This window comes from Mobula hypostoma, chromosome 5, assembly GCF_963921235.1.
Source record: "Mobula hypostoma chromosome 5, sMobHyp1.1, whole genome shotgun sequence".
NCBI classification, from domain to species: Eukaryota; Metazoa; Chordata; class Chondrichthyes; order Myliobatiformes; family Myliobatidae; genus Mobula; species Mobula hypostoma.
The window spans coordinates 107216147-107240294 of NC_086101.1; the positions used below are offsets into that span (position 1 = coordinate 107216147).

The following is a 24148-nucleotide window of genomic DNA, read 5'->3' on the forward strand; positions in this document are numbered from 1 at the left end:
CTCCCCTTCCCATCCCTTTCTCTGTATCCTGCTCCCTCCCTGGAGTTCTAAGTTTAAATTTACTCCCTCTGTGAGTCTGTATCTCAGTTTCTCCCCTCTCTGTCTCCATCCTTTCTCTCGTTCTATTCCACTATCTATCCCTCCCTTCCATCTCTATATTCCTCCTCTCTCTATCCTGGTCTATTGTTCCTTACTGTCTCCTCCCCTCTCCCTATCCATTCCGCCCCCCCCCCACTGGTCTCTCCCAATCTATATTCCTCCCCCCTCTCTTCACCTCTTTACCCCCATCCCTTTTTACCCACCTCCCTCTTTCTCTGTTTCTCTCTCCCAGCCTCCCCTGCCTCTCCCTCGCGCTCTCTGCTCTTTTCCCTTCCCTTCTCTTTCCCTCTCCTATTTGCTCCCTCCCAGTCTCTCTCTCCCTTTCCCTTTATCCCCCTTCTCTCCCTCCCTTTGTCTCTCCCTCCCTTTCTCTCTCTCCACTGTCTGCCTTTCTCTTTCTCTCCTCTCTCCTTCTCTTTCTATCTCTCTCCACTGTCTGTCTGTCTGTCTCTCTCACCCTCCTCTCTCTCCCAGTTCCTATCCCAGATTCCAGCTCTGGCCGATTTCCCGCGCGCGTCACCCCTTTGGAATCCGATGACGTCAGCGGCTGGTTTGCTACATAAAGTTCCAAAGAAAGTTCCCCGGGAGCGGCGGTGGGAGCAGGTACTGGGGGCGCGGTCGGTCAGTCGGTCGGGTGAGGGGAGCAGGTACGGGGGTATCGGGTGGGCACCGGGGACGCGGGCGGGAGAGGGCATCCCAGGCCCCGGGCCCACCGCCCCCCTCCAGGCCGCCAGCGCTTCTCTTACCCCCAGGCTGGAGACGCAGGCCCGGTGGGCGTAGCGGAGCGGCCCGTGATCGAAGCCTGGAAGGTCTCCCTTACCCTGCAAGCCACTCCAGACCCTTCTGCCTCCACGCATCTCCTCTTTCCACTTCTCTTGCCCTTTTCACCTCTTCTCCCACCTCCCCCTCCATCACCCCACCCTCTACTCCCACCTCACCCCACCCCACCCCTCCCGTCTCGCCCCCTCCTCCCGCACCAGATCCGCACCTCTGTTTCTCGAAAGCTGACTGCACCCCAACACACTCCCACCTCATCTCCTCCCTCTGGCCTTCCTTCCCATTTGTACCTTCACCCAGTATCTCCCCGCCTTCCCCCGCTCAGATATATCCTTCACTTAGCTAGTTAGTGGTCAGCATTGCCCTGACGGGCTGAAGGGCCTGGCTTCTCTGTCTTGCTTTTTTGTGTTCCCGAGAGGAAAAGTGACAGAACCAGGATAAACCCAGGAAAGCAACCCCCGCCCCCCCCCAGTCACCTGTTGTGAACTTTTTATTTTCATTTATTGAGATAGCACCCCCGTCCCCGAGCCGTGCCACCCAGCAAATCCCCCAACTTAACCCCAGCCTAATCACAGAACAATTTACAATGACCAATTAACCTACTAACCAGTATGTCTTTAGACTCTGCGGTGAGAGGAAACCCACGCAATCAAGGGGAGAGTGTAGAAACTCCTTATGGACAGCAGTGGGAATTGAACCCGGGTTGCCTGTACTGTAAAGCGTTGTGCTAACCACTGTGCTACCGGTCCACCCCCATACTGGCAATCTTCCAGGGTACTGACCCCCATCCATATCTACTCTCATACAGTCAGTGGCCACTTTATTGGGTACACCTGAACACCCTCTCGTCCATATAAATATCAGCCAATCATGTGGCCGTGACTCAGTGGATAAAAGCATGCAGGCATGGTCAAGAGGTTCGGCTGATTCAGAAAATGGGGGAGTTAGGAAAACTTAATGCATTGTATGGTGGGGAGAGGGTTGCAGTTACTGACTCTGAGAAAGCAGAATTATTAACAAAAACATATGTCAGAGTACGTAGTTTGGCCAATTTAAGTAAAGAAGTGAGGTATTTTTAGAGAAATCTCAGATTGCTGAGGAAAATGAATGTTCCAGTTCCTGCTTGGATGCCAGATTTACATTGTTTGAACTTAAAATGGTGCTGGTCAGACATGACCGGCGAAATGGGTGTGTTGTCTTTATACCTACGTAGGTTAACGTTAGCAATAGCTTCACACAAGCGACCTGAAGTGGGTTATCCAATATTGGCATGTCATTAGTGTTGGGAGCACTTTATTTGTAAGGTCTTCAATTTTCAGTGGATGAGGAATGAATGAATAAGGAATGGGTTGTTCAATGTGGAGTGTCGCTCTTGGTCTTGACAACTATTAAAACAGGTGCTTCAAATTGTAGGGCAGACATTCTTCTTGAGATTGGACAACATCTACTGAGCTGTGTGTACATTTCATATGGGTTCCTGTCCATGTCAGGGTTGAAGGATATGCGATGGCAGATAATCTTGCCAAGCAGTCACTTAAAATTAAGGATGTAAATGTAGTGGTGCCTTTGCATAAGGGGGAGATGAAAGCCGTAATTAAAAAGTCTGTTCAATCACATTGGCAACAAAGTTGGGATAAGGAAAAGAAAGGACATAATTTATATAAAATTGAGAGGATGGTGGTAACTCAACTAGGAGGTGGGTATGAAAGGACGGAAGAAATCACAGTGCATATTGGACATACTAGGTTGAATAATTCCTTGTTCAGAATTAATATGCATGATATGGGTATTTGTAGGGTGTGCACGTGTCGAGAAACGATACAGCATATGTTGTTTGAATGCTGTTCCTATGAAGTACAAAGGAAACATCTAAATTAAGATCTTTGGGACGGACACAGTTTAACATTGAAAGTTTGTTAGAATATAACTGCCACTGTAATGTATATTATTGAGTATTTGACTTTCTGAAAAGCATTGGATTTCTTGATATAATTTGAGTTCTTTTTTGGCGGTGGATTTATTTCCTATCTCTTTGCTTCACGTGCCAGCTTGAGTGGTGGTAATGAACTTTATGCTGGTCTGTCAGATGCCATTAAACTTTACAAGAAGAGGAGGTTCAGTTGTTCAGACTAGATATTAGAGTGGGGAAGAAAAGAGACTGTGGAATGGTTGTTGGTGCCAGGTGGGGTGCTTTGATCATCTCGGAAACTGCTTACCTCCTGGGATTTTCAGTACTAAACCGTCAACCTACAGACAATGGTGGCCAAAACAAAAAAACTCACCCAGTGAGTGGCATTAATGTGGGTAAAAATGGCTTGTCAATGAGAGAGGTCAGAGGAGAATGGCCAGACTGGTTCAAGCTGACAGGAAGGTGACAGTAACTCAAATAACCACGTGTTACAACAGTGGCGTGCAGAAGAGCAGGCCTAGTCTGGATCTCCAGCAGCTCACCCCCTGACTGGGACTATGCATTCTGCTTCTTAGGCCCCGGACCCTGAAATTCCCTTCCTAAACCTCTGCTCCTCCTGTCCAGCAGGATATTCCTCATGCCCTCCGTCTCATTGAGGTTTTGGCTTGCTGACTTGTTGAATTGATGACTTTCCTGAGGTGACGGTGCTTCCTGTGAATCCTGAGGGGTGTGAAGGGAGAGGGTGAGGGTTGTTTGAAAGGTTTTTGGTTAAAGTGCTCCCTAAGTGTTTAAAATCTGACCCAGTGAAAATCTGCAGATGGGAACGGGTCAGTCAACCAGTTCCAGGGCAGGTTTGGCGTGGTACAGTACAGAGAGAAAGCCACCGATGTTCTTGAGGTCGGACGTAGACACTCCCACCACACAAAGTGCAGCTCCCTCCACACCGTCCCATCACACACACCCCGGGGTCAGAAACTCCCTCCACACCATCCCATACTCCCGGGGTCAGACACAGAGTGAAGCTCCCTCCACATCATCCCATCACACATTCCCGGGGTCAGACACAGAGTGAAGCTCCCTCCACACTGTCCCATCACACACACTCGGGGTCAGACACAGAGTGAAGCTCCCTCCACACCATCCCATCACACACTCCCAGAGTCAGACACAGAGTGAAGCTCCCTCCACTTCATCCCATCACACACCCCAGGGGTCAGACACAGAGTGACCCTCCCTCCACACTGTCCCATCACACACTCCCGGGGTCAGACACAGAGTGACCCTCCCTCCACACTGTCCCATCACACACTCCCGGGGTCAGACACAGAGTGACCCTCCCTCCACACTGTCCCATCACACACTCCTGGGGTCAGACACAGAGTGACCCTCCCTCCACACTGTCCCATCACACACTCCTGGGGTCAGACACAAACATCTGCCTCATTCCTGACATCTGATTTTTGTCGTCTCAGCCGATGCTAACCACGTTCTCTTATGGTGACTGATCCCAGTGTCTTGTAGGGAATGCGTGAGTGCCGGGAGTTTTTCTTGGCAGCGGCCTCCGCGTGGCAAAACATTCCGGACTCTCCGTGGGTCAGTGGGAGGTGTGTCCATGCACTGTTCATCTTCTCCCCCAGGGTCCGTCTGGGGAGACCTGGCAGCAGCTGGGTGTGTCCTGGCTGGGGCACTGTCCGGGCCTCCTCGGGGTGCTTTCCTACAGAGGCAGGGTGGTGGTTATCGACCAGTGGGTGACCTCCATCTTGTGGTGCCAGATGGTCAGTGTGGCCTTGCCCACTGCCTTTGCCCGAAGAATGCAGAATTTAGCAGGCTTCTGGGGCAGCAGGAAGCACTGGGTCTCTGCAGCAGTCCTGAGTCTCCCAGTTGAAGAGGGCACACACACACTGGCGTGTGTCCATACACTTGTGGCGAATCTCCGTCTCAGCCCCCTGCTCGCTGGGCACCCTCCCAGGTGGCACGTGTTGGCAACGTGCTTTCTCTGGGGCGGGGGTGCTGCTGCCCTCATGAAGCCAGGCACAGACGCACCCCCTGAACATATCAGCCCGGGCAGAACCCCGAACCCTGCTTTCACAGAGGGTTTTCAAGAATCAGTGTGTCAGCTGCTCGCGCTGTGACCACACACTCCCACTGAGCTCTCAGGAAACCACTTTTTCCCCAGCCTTTGTTCCTTCATGGCACCGTAGAGCGATGAGGAGGAATTTATTCAGCTAGAGAGTGAAGTAATTCCCACAGATGGATGTGGGGGTCGAGTCATTAAGGCAGAGGTGACAGGTTCTTGATTGGTGGGGGGGGGTGTTAAGGGTTATGGGGAGAAAAGTTCAAAGTTCAGAGTAAATTTATTCTCCAAGTACATGTATATCACCCTGAGATTCATTTTCCTGTGGGCATTCGCAGTAAATACAATACACACACACTGGTATCAATGAAAGACTGCCCCCAGCAGGATGGACCAGCTATCAATCTGCAAACGACAAGCTGTGTAAATACAAAAGGAAATAGTGATAAGTTAATAAGCAATAATTATGGAGAACATGAGATGGAGAATCCTTGAAAGTGAGTCTATAGGCTGTGGGAACATTTGGATGGCTGGGCAAGTGAAGCTGAGTGAAGTTAAGCCCTTGGGGTAATAACTGTTTCTGAACCTGGTGGTGTGAGTCCTGAGCCTCCTTACCACCTTCCTGTTGGCAGCAGCGAGACGAGAGCATGGCCTGGGTGCTTGATGCCAAAGCTCCGTGTAAATGTGCTCAGTGGTGGGCAGGGCTTACCCTGGATGGACTGGGCCTTATTTGTTTGTAGGAAGCAAGAGAATGGAGTTAAGTTGTAAAAGGAAAATTAGCTGTGATTGAGACAGAGCAGACTGAATCGGCCAAGTGACCTTCTCCTCTGGGTGTTTGGTTTGTTCCCCACCTCCCACCCCACTGTCTTCCCTCCCCGTGCCTTGGGCAGTTGTGACCATTCTGGGCTTATGACCTGTCCTAGCTGAGCCAGCAGTGGGTTATGTAGTTAGCCTGAACTCCCAGCCTGCCCTTCCCTCCCTATTGTATTCTGTTGATAGTGTCCGAGTCCGACATTGACAGGAAACCTGTGTCTGAGTCTTTAAGGTGGGAAAGCCCTTGCACTGGGCAGATGCACTCTCTCCATATCAGAAGTCGGGTCCAGTGATACGAACAAGCATCACAAACTGGGGTCTTACAGTGGATGACCTGTGCCTTGTCACGCCCTTTGCTCTCTGCGGAACCACCTTCCCGGCCGTTGGATCTCACTGTAGATCCCACCCGCCCAGACCACGGGAGCCGGCTTTGCGTGCTGGGACAGGCGTGTCCCTATCTCACCGGGGTGACGAGGCTGCTGGCCACCTCTCTTCTCTTCGTCCAGATCAGATCATTACACAGTGCACTGGGTAAAACAGTAAACACTGCAGAATAAAGTGTAACAGCTACAGAGTGAAGGCAACCAATAAAGTGGAAGATCACAACGAGGTAGATTGCCAGGCCAAGAGTCCATCTTATCGTAACACTGTGATAGGAGCTGCCTTCAGCCTGCTGGGGCGTTCTTTCAGGCTTTGGTATCTTTAGTCCAATTGGCGAGGGGAGAAGTCAGGATGTCTGGGGTTGGGTGGTGTCTTTGATTCTGCTGGTTGCTTTTCTGAGGTAGTGGGAAGTTGGACAGAGTCCGTGGAGGGGAGGCTGGTCCCTGTGATGTGCTGATCCGTGCGCACAGCTCTGCAGTCTCTCCGAGCCGGGTGCATCCGGACAGGCGGCTGTCTGTGGTGCTTTGATAACAGTAGGTGAGGGTTGACAGAGACGTGCCAGATTGATGCTGATTCTTGGCCCCCCTAGTCACCCCGACCCTCGCTGTAGAATGGCGGTCGAACTCCACCGGCTCCCTCCCCTGCCCGAGTGACGGCCAGGATGGCTGGTCCGTCAAGGATTTCTTTGCTTCCGGACAGGTGGGACCTGAGATTGAGTCGACCCCTCCCCGCCCAGTGCTTCCAGTGGCCGCCTCCTGGCCCCTGTACCAGGCAGGAGGGGTTGAATGGCCTTTCCCCGGTGAGATCTGGTGCACGGGTTGAGGGAGGCAGAAACCTTTGCCTTCTGACTGCAAGGTTCCGCACTTCCAGCCACCTGGTTCCTGTTCCTCAGAGTCGAGACTGCCTGCCCTTGGCTGCTGCTATATTAGGTAAAACTATGGCTCTGCAGGTCTGCATTCCGGTTATCCCGACAGTGGCTGCTCCCTCTGGGAGCTCGTGTGAACGTCCCGGGCTGGGCTGGGTGGCTGGGTGGAAAATGTCCGCAGGTCTCTGGTTTTTCTTTCTCCCCAGCACCCGCCCGTGAGCCTGAACAGGGAGGGAGGGAGAGGCTGGGGGATGGGAGGATCATCTCACATCCGTCAGATCCTTGTCGGTTCTCTTTATATTTTCCCTCCCCCCCTCGCCCCTTCCCCTCTGCACCCTTTCCTCTTCCATTTCCCCTCGTCGTCCCTCCGCACTGCTCTCCTCCCCTTCCCCCTCCCCACCTCTACCCTATGTCTAGTGGTTTCAATTTGCTCTCTCTCCCCCCCACCCCCCACACAGAGTCTCCGGCGATGTCGGGCCCCACCTGGCACTCCCCCCGGACCAGCGGCAGTGCGGCGGAGGGCGCCGGACCCGGACCGCCCCTTGCGTTCGGACAGCAGCAGCGGCTCAGCGGCTCGTCCCCCCTCCGGAACACCGGCCCGGCGCTGGAGCAGAACGGGGGGCTGAGTGCTGGGGCAGGGAGGGGCAGATACCCCTGCCCTCAGACAGGTACCAGGGAGGTGGGGGAATTGCCTGAAACCCCAGTGAGATGGGAGAGGAGCCGTGGGGAGGGTCCCTCAGGAGGGGTATTACAGAGGTGCTGAAACAATGGAGGGTCCCTCAGGAGGGTTATTACAGAGGTGCTGAAACAATGGAGGGTCCCTCAGGAGGGGTATTACAGAGGTGCTGAAACAATGGAGGGTCCAAGAGGGGGAGAGGAAGTGCCCTGAGACCGGTGATAACCCTGTCCTCAGTCAGGGTGGAGGGAATATGGTTGGTGGGGAGGGAGAGGGATCCTATTGAGAGGAATATTACCTGTCCTCCCAGACAGGTAAAAGGGGTGGAGGGGCTAGGGAGGGCATCTTCTAGAGGGTAGGCTTGTGGGCAAGCTTGGTGTGGGAACTCCAGGGGGAGCAAGGGGAGATTACGGGCCCCTGAGAGTTGGGGCTGGGGGTGTGTCAGGACCCTGTGGTTAAGGGACCCCTGGGGGAAGGGGCTGGAGGGGATGAGGGCCCATCTTCCCCCCCCCTTCCCACCCCAGGGGATGCGCCGCCCTCTCTTCCTGGGGCCTCCTGGACAAGGGCTGTGGGTCCATGAGAGGCAAAAGCCCACCCCCTCCCCCATCCATCTCCTGATTTCCCCACCTCCAGGATCCGTCCACAGTGTGAAGTATCAGCAGCAGTCACCTCTGTTCCCCCCCACTGACCCGAAGGATGAGCCCCCTCCCCGGGACAGGCCGCCTTTCTCCGAGGGTTAAGCCCAACTCCAGGCCCCAGGGGTGGGTGTCCTAACAAGGACATGTTCTTGCAGGTGGACACAGGCTCTGGGGCAAATGGAGCACAGTACAGTCCATTCGGCCCATGAGGTTGTGCCAACCCTTTAACCACTTCAAGATCAATCCAACCCTTCCCTCCCAAATAGCCCTCTTTTTTTTTCTTCCACCCATGTGCCTAAATAAGAGTCTCTTAAACATTTCTGATGTTTCTGCCTCTATTATTAGCTATTTCCACCCTGGGGAAAAGTCTCTATCAATGGCTGTTTTGTCACCTCTCCTCCTCCTCCTCCTCTCCAAAGAGGAATGGCCCTGGTCACTCAACCTCTCCTCATCAGACACGTTCTCTCATCCAGGCAGCATCCTGGTAAATCTTCTCTGTTTCCTCTTTAAAGCTTCCACATCCTCCCTATAGTGAGGTGAGCAGAACTGAACACAATATTCCAAGTCTGGTCGAACCAGAGTTTTATAGAGATGCAACGTTACCATCGCAGCTCTTGGACACGATCCCCTGACTGATGAACACCAACACACCTTCTTAACCACCTGATCAGCTTGCGTGAGGGGTTTATGGACGTGTACCTCATAACCCCTCTGTACCCCCACGCTGCCGTTAATATTGTGCTCTGACTTCCCAAGGTGAATCACTTCACACTTTTCCTGAAAGACGGAATCCTCCAGTGTGCCCAGCGGCATCTGGGGATGGGACGGAGCCAGGTAGGCCCCCTCACCCCTTCCCCTCCCGCCCTCCAAATATAGGGAAGTCTGATCTTTAACCTTGGCGTGGGAATGTTACCGACTACCCGCCCCAACCCTTGAGGAAGAGGGGGGGGCGCTCCTCTTCCTTCACTTCCTCCTTTGCTCCCCAGGGCCGGTACCTGCCAGCTGCTCAGAGGACCCCCGGCTGTCGCGACCGTCGCTGGTTGTGGCCGGAGACCATCGCTACCCGGCAGGGAGGGAGGAGGCGACCCTCGCACCCTGGAACCAGACGCAGCCACAAGCAGCCCCCGAGATCCAGGTGAGTCCTCGTCTGGCCACGTCCAGCTCCACCTCGGGGACACGCTGGAGGGTGGATTTCTGGGCAACTCCTCCCAGCTGCCTCCGGGCTGGTGTTGGGGGAGGGGGTGTCTAAGGGGTCAGATCTGGTGCCGATTGAGTGGGTTGCTCCGGACAGTGTGTGCCTCGCGAGAGCAGGAGCCGCCCTCACTCGGGCCAGTGGAGAGTATCCCATCACACTCCCAGAGTTGGATACAGAGCGAGGATCCCTCCACACCGTCCCATCACACTTCCTACGTCAGATACAGAACGAGGCTCCCTCCATACTATCCCATTACACTCCCAGGGTCAGATACAGAGTGAAGCTCCCTCCACACCGTCCCATCACACACTCCCGGGGTCAGACACGGAATGAAGTTCCCTCCACACTGTCCCATCACACACTCCTGGGATCAGACACAGAGTGAAGCTCCCTCCACACCGTCCCATCACACACTCCCGGGGTCAGACACAGAGTGAAACTCCCTCCACACTGTCCCATCACACACTCCCGGGGTCAGACACAGAGTGAAACTCCCTCCACACTGTCCCATCACACACTCCCGGGGTCAGACATAGAGTGAAGCTCCCTCCACACTGTCCCATCACACACTCCCAGGGTCAGACAGAGTGAATCTCCCTCCACACCATCCCATCACACACTCCCGGGGTCAGACACAGAGTGACCCTCCCTCCACACTGTCCCATCACACACTCCCGGGGTCAGACACAGAGTGAAGCTCCCTCCACACTGTCCCATCATACACTCCCGGGGTCAGACACAGAGTGAAGCTCCCTCCACACTGTCCCATCACACACTCCCAGGGTCAGACACAGAGTGACCCTCCCTCCACACTGTCACATCACACACTCCTGAGTCAGTGGGTAATGTCCCATCACACTCCTGCCCCGTAGATGGGGAGAGGCCAGGTGATAAATCGCTTCCCTGCAGAATCCCTACCCTCTGATTTGTCCCTGTAACCACATAGCGTCCCATCACCATGGTAACTGCGTAGTATACCGTAACTGCAAAGACCACACCCCCATCCATTTGCCGTGTGTGACCGCCTCCTCTCATCTTCCCACAGAGCCGTTCCCGGGAGAAGGTGATGAACCGGCCCTCTAGTATCGACGCAGAGATAGACTGCCTTACCAGCATGCTGGCCGACATGCAGAATAATTCACCCTTTGGGCCCAGGCCCCGGCAGGTGAGAGAGGTGGTGCTTCAGCTCGGCACCAGCCCTGGGTCCCCGGGGTTGAGTTGATGTGAGCCTGGGGTCTCGGAATCGTCCTGGAGGGGTTACGGGTTCACAATGTTGTGAGGTCACTGGGGTGGGGTCGGAGGGGTCTCTGGGATTGAGGTCGGGGGTTCACTGTAGGGTCAGAGGGTGACTGGGCTTGGGTCATGGGGTCTGTTGAGAGGTCAGAGGTGGGGTCGGGGCTTAGGGTCAGGGGGTTCATGGGATGACTGGGTTCAAGTCATGGGGTCACGGTGACTGGGGTCAAATCATGGGGTCGGAGGTGGTTGTTGGAGGGTCAGAGGGGGGTTACCATGGTGATGGGCCAGGTCACAGGGTGAGAGGGAAGTCACAAGTGGCTGGGTCCACAATTTACAGACTCTCCATGTTTTCCAGAGCTACGACAGTGGCCCGGCCCCCTTCACACCCCAGCCGCCCCCTAACACCACCCCTGTCCCTCCCCCTGCTCCGCCAAAGCACGCCCCTCCCTATAGACCGCTAGGTCAGCCGGCTGTCGCCGCAGCAACCCGTGCCCCCCGCTCCCTCCCACAGCCGGTGGCCGCCCCCTATTCCACTTCCACCTCGGCTGGGCCACCCCCACACGTCCAGGTGAGGGTGGCGCAGCCCGTGCCCACCTATGCCCAGCCACCTCGCCAGGCCTCTGCCCCCGAGACTACCTCCTCTGGCTGGTTCCCCACCCCCGCGCACTACCCCGCGGGTCCGGACCCCCGACGCGGGCCGGAGGGGGTGCAGGCCCTGCGCAGGACTGACCTCCCCTCCTACAGGGTGCCAGGACACCCCTCCCACCTTGCCGGCAAGAAGGGGGCCTACGGTGAGGAGCTGCCACCTGCACCAGCCCTTCCCTCCGTTGGACATCCAGCTAAGGTAAGGAGTATGTGTGTCGGTTGGGGGCGGGGGGTGGCTGAGATATCAAAGTACTTTTATTATCAAAGTTTGTATACAGTATACAACCTTGAGTTTGTCTCCTTACAGGCAGCACGAAACAAAGGGACACAATAGAACCCTTTTTTAAAAAAAAAAAGACCGTTAAACACCCAAAGTACAAAAAGAACAAATTGTACAAGCAATAAAAGTAAGCAATTAACGTTTAGAACTAACGCTCACGAAAGTGAGGGCACAGCCGCGTGGCTAGTCCAGGAAGCCGTCAGTTGTAGGCCACAGGCTCCGTTTCAGAATGGGTGGCAAACCCTTAGCACACTAAGGGTTTATAGATCGTAAAACAGTATAGCACAGTGCCGGCCCTTCGGCCCACAATGTTGTGCTGACTGGTTAACCCACTCCAAGATCAATCTAACCCTTCCCTCCATTTTTCCTTCATCTGTCTATCCTAAATGCCCTTGGTGTATCTGCCTGTTCTGTCACCCCTGGCAACATGTCCCACTCTGATTTTTGATTTCTCAAACCCATTCTTCCGCCTTCTCCCTGTAACCCTTGACCCTCTTGACACTGAGGAGTCTATTATTCACTGCCTTAAATACGCCCAATGACTTGGCCTCCACAGTCGTCTGTGGCAGCGAATTCCACAGGTTCACCTGTGATGATGTTCCTCCTTGTCTCTGTTCTAAAGGGACGTCCCTTTATTCTGAGGCCATGCGCTTGGATTGGAGACTAACCTACTGATAAAAACATCGCCTTGTCCATTCCCCCCCCATCCTCCAGTGAACTCGGGCCCAGAGCCATCAAACACTCCTCATACGTTAACCCTTTCATCCCTGTGGTTATCTCATGGATCTCCTCTGGACCCTCAGCAGGGAGGGAAATGTGGAGCTTTGGGCCCAGGCAGGCTGACGTAATGGCCGCCAGAAGTGTGGCTACTAGGATCAAATTGGTTATTGGTCCAATAACAAGAATAATATTAAAACAATTGTCAGGTGTACCAAGATGCAGTGAGAAACTTCTATTTCGGTGCTCTCCAGACAGATTAATCCAAAGTTAGTTTATTATCAAGGTACATATGTCACCTTATACAATCCTGAGATTCCCTTTCCTGGGGCATCCTCAGTAAGTCTATCGAATAATAACCATGATAGAATCAATGAAAGATCACCCAACTTGGGCATTCAACCAGTATGCGAAAGGCAACAAACGATGCAAATACAGAAAGGAAGAATAATAAATAAACAATAAATATTGAGAACATGAGGTGAAAAGGCCTTGAAAGTCAGTCCACAGGTTGTGGGAGCAGTTCAATGATGGGGAAAGTGAAGTTATTCCTTTTTGGTTGAGAGCCTGATGGTTGAGGGGTAGTAACTGTTGCTGACCCTAGTGGTGAGAGTCCTGAGGCTCCTGTACCACCTTCCTGATGGCAGCAGTGAGACGGGAGCCTGGCCTGGGTGGTGGGGGTCCCGATGATGGATGCTGCTTTCCTGTGACAGCGTTTTATGTTTATTGGTGGGGCAGGGTTTACCTGTGATGGATTCCATACACAAGTCCTTCGAAGTAACGGTTTCTCTTGGCAGAGAGCATAGTGCAGCTCGATGGGACGAGGCAGGATAACAGTTCAGCACAGACTAGATGGGCCGAAAGACGTGTTTCTGTGCTATAGTGCTCTATGACTTAGTGACTAGGATGCAAGGTTTTAGTTGATCGGTGAACTGGTTAAAATCAGTTCATTATTGTCGCATGTGGTAAAGTACAGCGAAAAGCTTTGTTCTGCATGCAGATCTTTTTTTTCATCTGTACTTTAAAGTACTAAAAAGGGAAAACAGAATACAGATTAAAGTGTTACAGTTAGAGAGCAAGGCCACAACAAGGCAGATTGCGAGATCAAAAGTTCATCTTTTAGCCTCTGAGGGCTCTGCTGAAAAATCTGATATTATCGGGGTCAAAGCTGCCCTGGAGCTTGCTGGTGTGTGCTTTCTGGCTTTTGTATGTTCTGTTCGACTGGGGGGAGAGGAGAGATTCCTGGGTGGGTGGGGTCTTTGATTGTGCTGGCTGCTTTAATGAGGCAGCAAGAAGTGCAGAGCAGGGGTGACAAACTCATTTTAGGTCACGGGATGGATTGGGCAAAATGCGACTTCATGCGGGCCGGATCGGTTGTGCGTGCGCGCGTGCGCTCCCACTGCTTTGGTTGCCTTCGTTTTTTCAACCTGCTCTCATGTGTCTCAGTCTCTGCTATAACTACAAAGTGTTTCACTTTATGAATTTTGTTTCTTATGAAGAAGATTGCCTAGCAAACATTATTTTTATGGTTGGTATTAACTTACGGTTGTAGGCTACAAGAAAGTTGTGATGAGAGAGAGAAAAAACGATGCTATTTTGGCTAAGCTTGTTTTGGGAGCCGCACCCTTTCCATTAATAAACCATTTGAAATTGAACATTGGCAGACACAAATGTAGACCTAATGAAACAAATTGTAAATGTAGGCTACACAACTGCAACTAATCTTTATTAGCCTGCTTCCAGCATTCAAACTCAGACAATGAACACAGTTAGCCTCTCACACAAAAAATTGCTGGTGAACGCAGCAGGCCAGGCAGCATTTATAGGAAGAGGTCCAGTTGACATTTTGGGCCGGGACCCTTTGTCAGGACTAACTGAAAGAAGAGATAGTAAGAGATTTGAAAGTGGGAAGGGGAGGGGGAGATCTGAAATGATAGGAGAAAATGAGGGGAGGGGTGGATCTAAGAGCTGGAGAAGGGAGAGTATCATGGGACGGGAAGCCTGGGGAGGGGGAGAGGAGCCCGGAGGGTGGAGAGCAGGCAAGGAGTTCTCCAGCTGTTAGATCCTCCCATCCCCTCCCCCCTCCCAAATCTCTTACTACCTTTTCTTTCAGTTAGTCCTGATGAAGGGTCTCAGCCCGAAACATCCACTGTACCTCTTCCTATAGATGCTGCCTGGCCTCCTTCGTTCACCAGTATTTTTTGTGTGTTGCTTAAATTTCTGGCATCTGCAGATTTCCTCTCGTCACAGTTAGCCTCTAATTTTTCTTGAAGTGATCACATTTACAATAATAGAATAGTCAGAAAATGAATGAATCAAAATATTATGACACTCAATATTTCATAATGCATTTTGCTTACATGTGGCAGTGCATCGAACAGTGTCACTCATTTTTCACTTACTGCTTCCAGACACCTGACATCTCGTGGCTTTAACCAGCCTGTCAACATCAGGGACCAGTTTCTGGCCAGTTGTGATTTTCATAATGTCATTCAGATGTCTGTGTGTCAGCTGCGAGCACAGTTTGGATTTGTTAATGTTCATTATGGAGAACGCTTGCTCACAGAGATATGTTGTTCCGAACATGCAAAGGATCTTTGAGGCGAAGTCTGTCATCTTGGGGTACATCGGTCCCAGGTACTGATAGAATGAGTCCAGACCCACAGTCTCAAATTTATATTTCAAAGCTGAGTTACACTGAATTTCAATTAGTTCCATTTGGAGTTCCTCCAGCACATCTGATGCTGCATTGATGGCAAACTGCGAGCAAAATAGTGAGAATTCCTTCTTGAGCTGAGTGAAGACTTGGAAACGATTCTGAAACTGACTTTTCAGCCGTGATATTTTGTCCTTGTACCTGTCCATGTTGTCATTATTCCCATGAGCGACACGCACAGACTGCAAAGAGGGGAAATGAGCTGGGTTTCTCCGGGATAGTTGCATCTCCCACAGGTCTAATTTAATTTGAAAGGCACGAATGCCGTCGTAGTATTCCGTAACAAGTTTGTTGCAGCCTTGCATGTTAACATTGAGCACATTTAAGTGCTCTGTTATATCCACCAAAAATGCAAGATCATGAGGCCAGTCTGGGTCATCCAACTCTGCCACTGGCTTCCCTTTCTCGTTCATGAATAGTCCAATTTCCGCACATAATTGAAAAAAATTTTGAGCACAACCCCTCTGCTCAACCAGCAGACTTCAGTGTGGTAGGGTAGGCCGTGTCCAATACTACTTTCAGACAAAAGAGTGTCAAATTGCCGATGGCTGGGTCCCTTGGCTCTCATAAAATTAACCGTTTTGATTACTACATCCATGACATTGTCCATTTTCGGGCTGCTGCTACATAACGCCTCTTGGTATTCCAGAAAATTCCAGAATTCCTGCTGTGGATTCTCTGTCTGAACTTTCTCTCTGAGTTTCGCAACAACACCTGCCTTTTTGCCGACCATGGACGGTGCGCCATCTGTGGCCACACTGACAGCGTGACTCCAGTCAACCCCCACTCTGTCCAAGGCCTCGACGAGGCTGGAGAAAACGTCGTTCACCATTGTGGTGTTTGTCATGGGCAGCATCTCCACAGACTCCTCAGTGATGGCCAAAGATGCATCAACACCGCGAATAAATATTTCCAATTGAGCTACATCAGTCACGTCGGTGCTGTCATCAATTGCAATAGAGAAGGCAATAAATTACTTCACTTTGTCTTTTAGTTGACCGTTCAAATCTCCTGCGAGCTCCCCGATTCTCTCTGCCACAGTATTTCTTGACAGGCTGATCTGACCAAAAGCCTGTCTCTTCTCAGGGCACACCAGCTCAGCTGCCATCAGCATGCATGCTTTGCTGAGCTCCCCCTCTGAGTATGGCTTCAATGCAGCAGCTATTTTGTTGGCAATAATATAGCTGGCCCTGACAGCTCCATCATGAGTCTCTCGACTGATAGCTGTTTTTTCAGAGCTGCTTCAAGCTCGTTTACCTTTTGTGTTCTGAGTCATCCTGCGCACTTGTCATATTTTTCTCCGTGTGACGTCTCACAGTGTCATTTGATATCGTACTCTTTTGCCACAGCCACTTGCTGCGAGCATATCAGACACACAGGTTTGCCGTTAACCTCACAGAAGAAAAAACCATCTTTCCAATTATCGTTGAATATCCGACCTTCGATGTCAACTTTTCTTGGAAAGCATTTTGAACCACAGCAGCAAACAGTCTCAGCCTTGCTACAGGTGTTAATCACCTGAGTACTCTGTGTTTATACTGTGTCTGACGATGTATGTGGGGCCCTAGTGGTCTTCAGTACAGGGTGGTAGGTGCTTATGCACAGCGGGTGGTTAACTGCCGCCTGTTGTTTTCTAAGCACACACAACAAACTGCCAGCACAGTAGCGACGCAGACAGCGGTGGGAGAGAGCTCGGCTGCCGTACAGATACATAATAAATGGTCGTGAATATACTCTTCCCCCCCCCCCCCCAAATCATCCTGCGGGCCGGTAGTTTGACACCCCTGGTGTAGAGAGAGTCCGTGGAGCAGGGGCTGGTTTCAGTGATGGACCGAGCTGTTACGGGCAAAGAAGTTGCCATAGAAGCCGTTATACATCCCGATAGAATGCTCCATCAGAATCAGAAACTGGTTTATTATCTCTGCAAATCGTGAAATCTGTTGTCTTGTTGCAGCAGTACAGTGCAGTACATAAAATATGTTAAAATGACAGTATATAAAATAAATAGTGCAAAGGCAGTGAGGTGGTGGTCATGACAGTTCTAAGTTACTGCGCGTTGACATCTCTGACAATCTATCCTGCACCCAACATATCGATGCTGCCACAAAGAAGGCACGACAGCAGCTATATTTCATTAGGAGTTTGAGGAGATTTGGTTTGTCACCAGACATTTGCAGCTTTGTACAGATGTGCCATGCAGAGCGTCCTTAACTGGTTGGTGTGGGGTGGGGAGGGGCTACTGCACAGGGTTGAAATTAGCTGCAGAGAGTTGTAAACTTAGTCAGCTCCAACATGGGTACGAGCCTCAGTAGTATCCAGGACATCTTCAAGGAGCGGTCCCTCAAAAAAGCAGTGTCCATCATTAAGGACCTCATCACCCAAGATGTGCCCCTTGTCATTGCTACCATCAGGAAGGAGGTGCAGGAGCCTGAAGGCACACACTCAGCAACTCAGGAACAGCTTCTTCCCCTCTGCCATCCGATTGCTGATTGGACATTGAACAAATGCACTTAAGTACAATTTTTATTTCCATTTTTGCACCTCATGTATACATTTTTTTTCTATTATTGTGTATTGCACTGCACTGCTGCCGCAAAGACAATTAATTCCACAGCATATGCTGGTGATATTAAACCTGATTCTGATGCTGATGGACTGTTCATGAACCTGATGGCCGAGGGGAAGAAGCTGTCAAGTGTGGGTCTTCAGACACAGACACACACAGACACACAAAATTCAGGCTATTCCACATGGTGCATCTGTAAAAATTGGTGAGGGTCGACGGGGACATGAAGTTTCCTTGGGCATTGGAGGAACAGGAGGAGAGAAGCTGACGATAACACTGGTGGTATGTGCTCAAAAGCTTCAGACTGAAGGAGGGAGAAGAGAATGACTGAGATGGGGAAGAGTCTTCCCCGACTACTCACAGAAGGTAGCCAAGTTTGGGGGAAGAGTGTGCCAGATATACGTGCAGAAGCAGATGGGAAATTGGAGGGTGTGGGAGAGGCAGGACACAGGGAGTCACATTCTGCTGTCCATAGGCCTCCTTCGCCGTGCCTGGAGGAACACAGCACCAGACCAGCCGGCCAGAGGAGGAACTCGATCGAATCACCAAGAAATTGGTTCATGACATGAACAATCCCCCATCCGAAGAGTATTTTGGTGAGTTTCCTCGGGGGGTGGAGGGGCGGGGCGAGTGGGTAGTTTCCTCCACACTGTCCCATCACACACTCCCGGGGTCAGACACAGAGTGAAACTCCCTCCACACCATCCCATCACACACTCCCGGGGTCAGACACAGAGTGAAACTCCCTCCACACTGTCCCATCACACACTCCCGGGGTCAGACACAGAGTGAAGCTCCCTCCACACCGTCCCATCACACACTCCCGGGGTCAGACACAGAGTGAAACTCCCTCCACACTGTCCCATCACACACTCCCAGGGTCAGACACAGAGTGAAACTCCCTCCACACCGTCCCATCACACACTCCCGGGGTCAGACACAGAGTGAAACTCCCTCCACACTGTCCCATCACACACTCCCAGAGTCAGACAGAGAGTGAAGCTCCCTCCTCACCATCCCATCACACACTCCCGGGGTCAGACACAGTGAAGCTCTCTCTGGGACTGAAGCCTATTTCCCTCTGACAGGACGCTGTGCGCGGTGCGGAGAGAACGTGGTGGGAGACGGGACAGGCTGTGTGGCCATGGACCAGGTGTTTCACGTTGAGTGTTTCACCTGTATGACCTGCCGCTGCCGCTTGCGAGGGCGACCGTTCTATGCTGTGGACAAGAGGTCATACTGCGAGTCTTGTTACATTGTGAGTAGGCTCGTGTTGCCGTGGTCGCCTCTCGTGTCGCTTCGACCGCACGCCCCTGCCGTCGGCCGTTGTCGCCTCTCGTGTCGCTTCGACCGCACGCCCCTGCCGTCGGCCGTTGTCGCCTCTCGTGTCGCTCCGACCGCACGCCCCTGCCGTTGGCCCTTTGATGCTTCACAGCCTTTGTCAGTGACCCAGCGAGGCCGGTGGGAATCCCCAACCCACTGAACTTGCTCCCTGATCCTAACCTCGGGAGTCAGTCCTCCCACTGCCACTGGCTGATCACAAGGTTCCGGAAGATGAAACCTGTGTCGTCTGGGCTTTTAAACAATGGGGATGTTAGGGTTGACATGCGACTGTCAGACACCATCAGGCACCTGAGACTCTGCGTCTTTCCCTCCCTCCCTCCCACATGCTCTGATTGCTCTCTCCGTGACTCTCTCATCCACTCGTCCTTCCCCCCTGATCTCCCTCCAGCACTTATCCTTGCACGCGGAACAAGTGCTCCACCTGCCCACCACCACTGAGGGCCCCAGACGTCACCTGCAAGTCAGTCGGGGTCATCTACTGTACCCGGTGCTCCCGATGTGGCCTTCTCTGCATCAGTAGGACCTGACACAGACTGAGGGGCCCCTGCTCTGTCTGTTACGAAAGCCAGGATTTCCCAGTGTCCAGGGATTTTAATTCCTTTTCCCATTCCCATCCCGACGTGTGTCCACGGCTACCTCGATGTCCATGGCCACGATGAAGCCACTCCCAGCTTGGAGGGGCAGTTCCTCGTATCCCGTCTGGTAGTCTCCAACCTGATGACACGAATGTTAATTCCTCTGACTTCCAGTAATTTTACCCCCTCTCCCGCCATCTCTTTTCCAGTCCCCACTCTCGTTCTCCTTTCACCTGATTACCTCTCTCTCTCTCTCCCCCGGGTCCTGTCCTCCTTCCCTTTCTCCCATGGTCCACTCTCCTCTCCTATCAGGTTCCTCTTCCTTCAGCCCTTGACCTCGTCCACCTGTCACCTTCCAGCTTGTTACTTCACCATTTCCTTCCCCTCACTCAGGCCACTTTGTACTCTTCCCCCACCCACCCCTCCTCCTCATTCTGGCTTCTTGCCCCTTCCTCTCCAGTCTTGAAGGGTCAGAGCCCGAAACATCGACTCTTCATTCCCCTCCGTGGTTGCTGCCTGACCTGATGAGTTCCTCCAGCAGTTTGTGTGGGTTGTTTTACTGTCCAGCTGGTCCCTCCCCACACATGCCCTCACCCTCGCCCCCAACCCCAGGACTCCTATCAAGTCCATGCCGATGTTCTGTGGACGGGGAAAGCTGATTCTTCCGAAGCAGCCGGATCCGGCTGTGTGTCTGATGAGCAGAAACGGAGGTGCTCAGGGTCTCGTCCAGCGTATGGTTGGATCGAGGACCCACGGAGCCTCTGTGTGTTGTCCCGAGGGGGCTCGGGCACTCAGGGGAAACTCACATGTTCATGGGGACAGCGTGCAAGCCCCTCACGGGAATGAAACCCGGATCACGGCCGCGTTTAGCGTTATGCTACCATGCCACCCCTGGGGATTGGCGTCGTCTGCACCGGAATCCTGCTGTGCAGTGAGGGGGAGTTGGCTTGTGATCACTACTCCTTGGGGAGGTGGTGATGGATTGGGGGTATGACTGGGTTGGTCATGCCCTTTGGGAGTGGACCACTGGACCAGAGGCGGGTCCCAGAGGGACAGATGTCTGTCGTGGATGTTTGGTAATGGTGTCTCCGTGTCCCATCGCAGAACACCCTGGAGCAATGCTCGGTCTGTTCCAAGGCCATCATGGACCGGATCCTGAGGGCGATGGGCCGGGCGTACCACCCCCAGTGTTTCACCTGCGTGGTCTGTCACCGCTGTCTGGATGGGATTCCCTTCACTGTGGATGCCACCAGCCAGATCCACTGCATCGAGGACTTCCACATGTAAGTGCCGGGTCAGACACAGAGTGACCCTCCCTCTACACTGTCCCATCACACACTGTCAGGGTCAGACACAGGGTGACCCTCCCTCCACACTGTCCCATCACACACTCTCAGGGTCAGACACAGAGTGACCCTCCCTCTACACTGTCCCATCACACACTGTCAGGGTCAGACACAGGGTGACCCTCCCTGCACACTGTCCCATCACACACTCCCGGGGTCAGACACAGAGTGACCCTCCGTCCACACAGTCCCATCACACACTGTCAGGGTCAGACACAGAGTGACCCTCCCTCCACACCATCCCATCACACACTCCCGGGGTCAGCCACAGAGTGACCCTCCCTCCACACCATCCCATCACACACTGTCAGGGTCAGACACAGAGTGACCCTCCCTCCACACTGTCAGGGTCAGACACAGAGTGAAGCTCCCTCCAGACTGTCCCATGACACACTCCTGGGACACAGTGAGTGGGGTCCTGTTACAATTTGCTGTGAATGTTCACAGCTCTTTGCCTGGGAGGCCATTTGGCCTGTCATTTGTGTGAGTGCTGTTTTCTTTTGCCTACTGTTCCTGCCTGGATTTGTGTGTTTCCCGCAAGCGTTGTGCCACATCTGGCTGGGGATTGAGTTTTCTGAACTTCCAGACTGAGCGCTCCTGTTCTTTTGTCCCTGGCAGGAAGTTTGCTCCCCGCTGCTCTGTGTGTGCCAAGCCGATTATGCCCGAGGCGGGTCAGGAGGAGACGGTGAGGATTGTGGCCTTGGATCGGAGCTTTCACGTCAACTGTTACAAGTGCGAGGTGAGGAGCGGCTTCCGTGGAGAGGATTCCAGGGGTGGGGAGATCTGGCATCGTATGGACGGTAGAGCCTGGTCAGGATCGAATCCCAGAACCAGTTCCTGAGGAAAGAGCCGGACGGGCATTCCCTCAGGATACTTGCCATTGGAGCGCTGAACAGGAATCCAAAGCTGTGGGAGTGAAAGGGTTAATGTATGAAGCTGGTTTGGCTCTGGGCCTGTACTTGCTGGAGTTTAGGAGAATGAGGGGGGATCTCATTGAAACTAGAGAATATTGAAAGACCTACGTAGAGTGGACGTGGAGAGGTTGTTTCCAGTGGTGGGGGAGTCTATGACCAGAGGGCACAGCCTCAGAATGAAACGATATCCCTTTAGAACAGCGATGAGGAGGAATTTCCTTAGCCAGGGGGTGGTGAATCTGTAGAATTTATGGCCACAGATGATTGTGGAGGCCAAGTCATTTTGGATATTTACTTGATTGGTAAGGGTACCAAAGGTCATGGGAGAAGGCCGGAGTATGGGGGTGAGAGGGATAATAAATCAGCCATGATGGAATGGCAGACCAGACTCCATGGCCTAAGGTCTGACCTATCAGTATTTCAGTGGAGTAAAGGAAATTACAGAGGTACGAGAGAGGAGTTGGCCAGAGTAAATTGGAAGGAGCTGCTGGCAGGGATGTCAGCAGAGCAGCAACGGTGTGAGTTTCTGGGAAAAATGAGAAAGGTGCAGGACATGTGTATTCCAAAGATGAAGAAATACTCAAATGGCAAAATAGCACAACTGTGGCTGACAAGGGAATTCAAAGCTAATGTAAAGGCAATAGAGGGGGCATACAACAAAGCAAAAATTAGTGGTAAAACAGAGGATTGGGAAGCTTTTAAAAACCCTACAGAGAGGAACTGTAAGATGCATTAGGAAGGAAAAGGTGAAACATGAAAGCAAACTAACAAACAGTATCAAAGTGGATAGCAAAAGGCTTTTTCAAGGGTATAAAAAAGAGGTGAGAGTGGATATGGGACCACAGGAAAATGAGGCTGGAGAAATAATAACAGGCGACAAGGAGATGTCTTCAGTCCTAGAGAGATCTAAGTGAGTATTTTACATCAGTCTTCACTGTGGAAGACAATGTGAGGGAAGAGAAGTGGGTGCAGTTACTGTTACAAGACAGAAGGTGCTCAAAAAGCTGAAAGACCTAAAGGTGCAGAAGTCACCCGGACCGGATGAACTGCACCCCAGGGTTCTGAAAGAGATAGCAGTAGAGATCAAGAATTATTGGACTCTGGCATGGTTCCGGATAACTGGAAAATTGCAAATGTCACTCCACTCTTTAAGAAAGGAGGAAGGCAGTGGAAGGGAAATTGTAGACCAGTTTGCCTGACCTGAGTGGTTGGGAAGATGATGGAGTCAGCTGTAAAGGATGAGGTTATGGAGTACTTGGTGACACAGGACAAGATAAGAAAAAGTCAGTATGGTTTCTTTAACGGAAAATCTTGCCTGATGAACCTGTTGGAATTATTTGAGGAGATTACATGTGGGATGCAGCGGATGTTGTATATTTGGACTTGCAGAAGGCCTTTGACAAGGTGCCACACATGAGGCTACTTACCAAGTTAAGAGCCCATGGTATTACAGGAAAGTTACTAACATGGTTAGAGCATTGGCTGATTGGTAGGAGGCAGCAAGTGGGAATAAAAGGATCCTTTTCTGGTTGGCTGCCAGTGAGTAGTGGTTTTCCACAGGGGTTGGTGTTGGGATCGCTTTTTTTGTGCTGTATATGAATGATTTGGATGATGGAATGGAATAGATGGCTGTTTTGCCAAGTTTGCAGATGAGATGAAGATTGGTGGAGGGGCAGGTAGTGTTGAGAAAACAGGTAGGCTGCAGGAGGATTTAGACAGATTAAGAAAGTGGCAAATGAAATACAGTGTTGGAAAATGCATGGTCATGCACTTTGGTAGTGTGGATTATTTTCTAAATGGGGAGAAATTCCAAAAATCTGAGATGCAGAGGGACTTGGGAGTCCTTGTGCAGAACACCCTAAAGGTTAACTTGCAGGTTGAGTTGGTGAGGATGGCAAATGCAATGTTGGCATTCATTTCAAGAATTTTAGAACATAAGAGCAGGGATTTGATGCTGAGGCTTTATAAGGCACTGGTGAGGCCTCACCTTGCGTATTGTGAACAGTTTTGGCCTCTTCATCTAAGACAAGATGTGCTGGCATTGGAGAAGGTTCAGAAGGATGATTCTGGGAATTTCGAAGGATGGGGGGGTGTGGAAGAATCTCATTGAAACCTTTCGAATGTTGAAAGGCCTAGACAGAGTAGATCTTTCCCATGGTGGGAGAGTCTAAGACAAGAGGGTTAGAGTGGCGTCCATTTAGAACAGAGATGCGGAGAAATTTCTTTAGCCAGAGGGTGGTGAATTTGTGGAATTTATTACCACAGGCAGCAGTAGAAGCCAGGTTGTTGGGTGTATTTAAGGCAGAGATTGATAGATTCTTGATTGGCCACGCATGGAGGATTAAGGTGAGAAGTCCAGGGAGTGGGACTGAGGAAGGGGAA

General features: G+C 51.9%; 1 protein-coding gene across 2 annotated transcripts in view; it reads left to right on the forward strand.

The window, feature by feature from the left end:
* Positions 1–367: 367 nt before the first annotated feature.
* LOC134346892 (thyroid receptor-interacting protein 6-like) overlaps positions 368–24148 on the forward strand; it is a 31191-nt gene continuing 7410 nt past the window's right edge. The window contains exons 1-9 of one of the 2 annotated variants that reach the window (XM_063048714.1): positions 368–746; positions 7377–7586; positions 9219–9367; positions 10473–10592; positions 11019–11507; positions 18063–18183; positions 18676–18845; positions 20611–20789; positions 21471–21591. In XM_063048714.1, coding sequence (XP_062904784.1) covers positions 7388–7586; positions 9219–9367; positions 10473–10592; positions 11019–11507; positions 18063–18183; positions 18676–18845; positions 20611–20789; positions 21471–21591 — 1548 coding nt within the window. In that variant the 5' untranslated portion in view covers positions 368–746; positions 7377–7387. The remainder of the gene's footprint in view (positions 747–7376; positions 7587–9218; positions 9368–10472; positions 10593–11018; positions 11508–18062; positions 18184–18675; positions 18846–20610; positions 20790–21470; positions 21592–24148) is intronic. The other variant, XM_063048713.1, reaches the window with a different exon arrangement.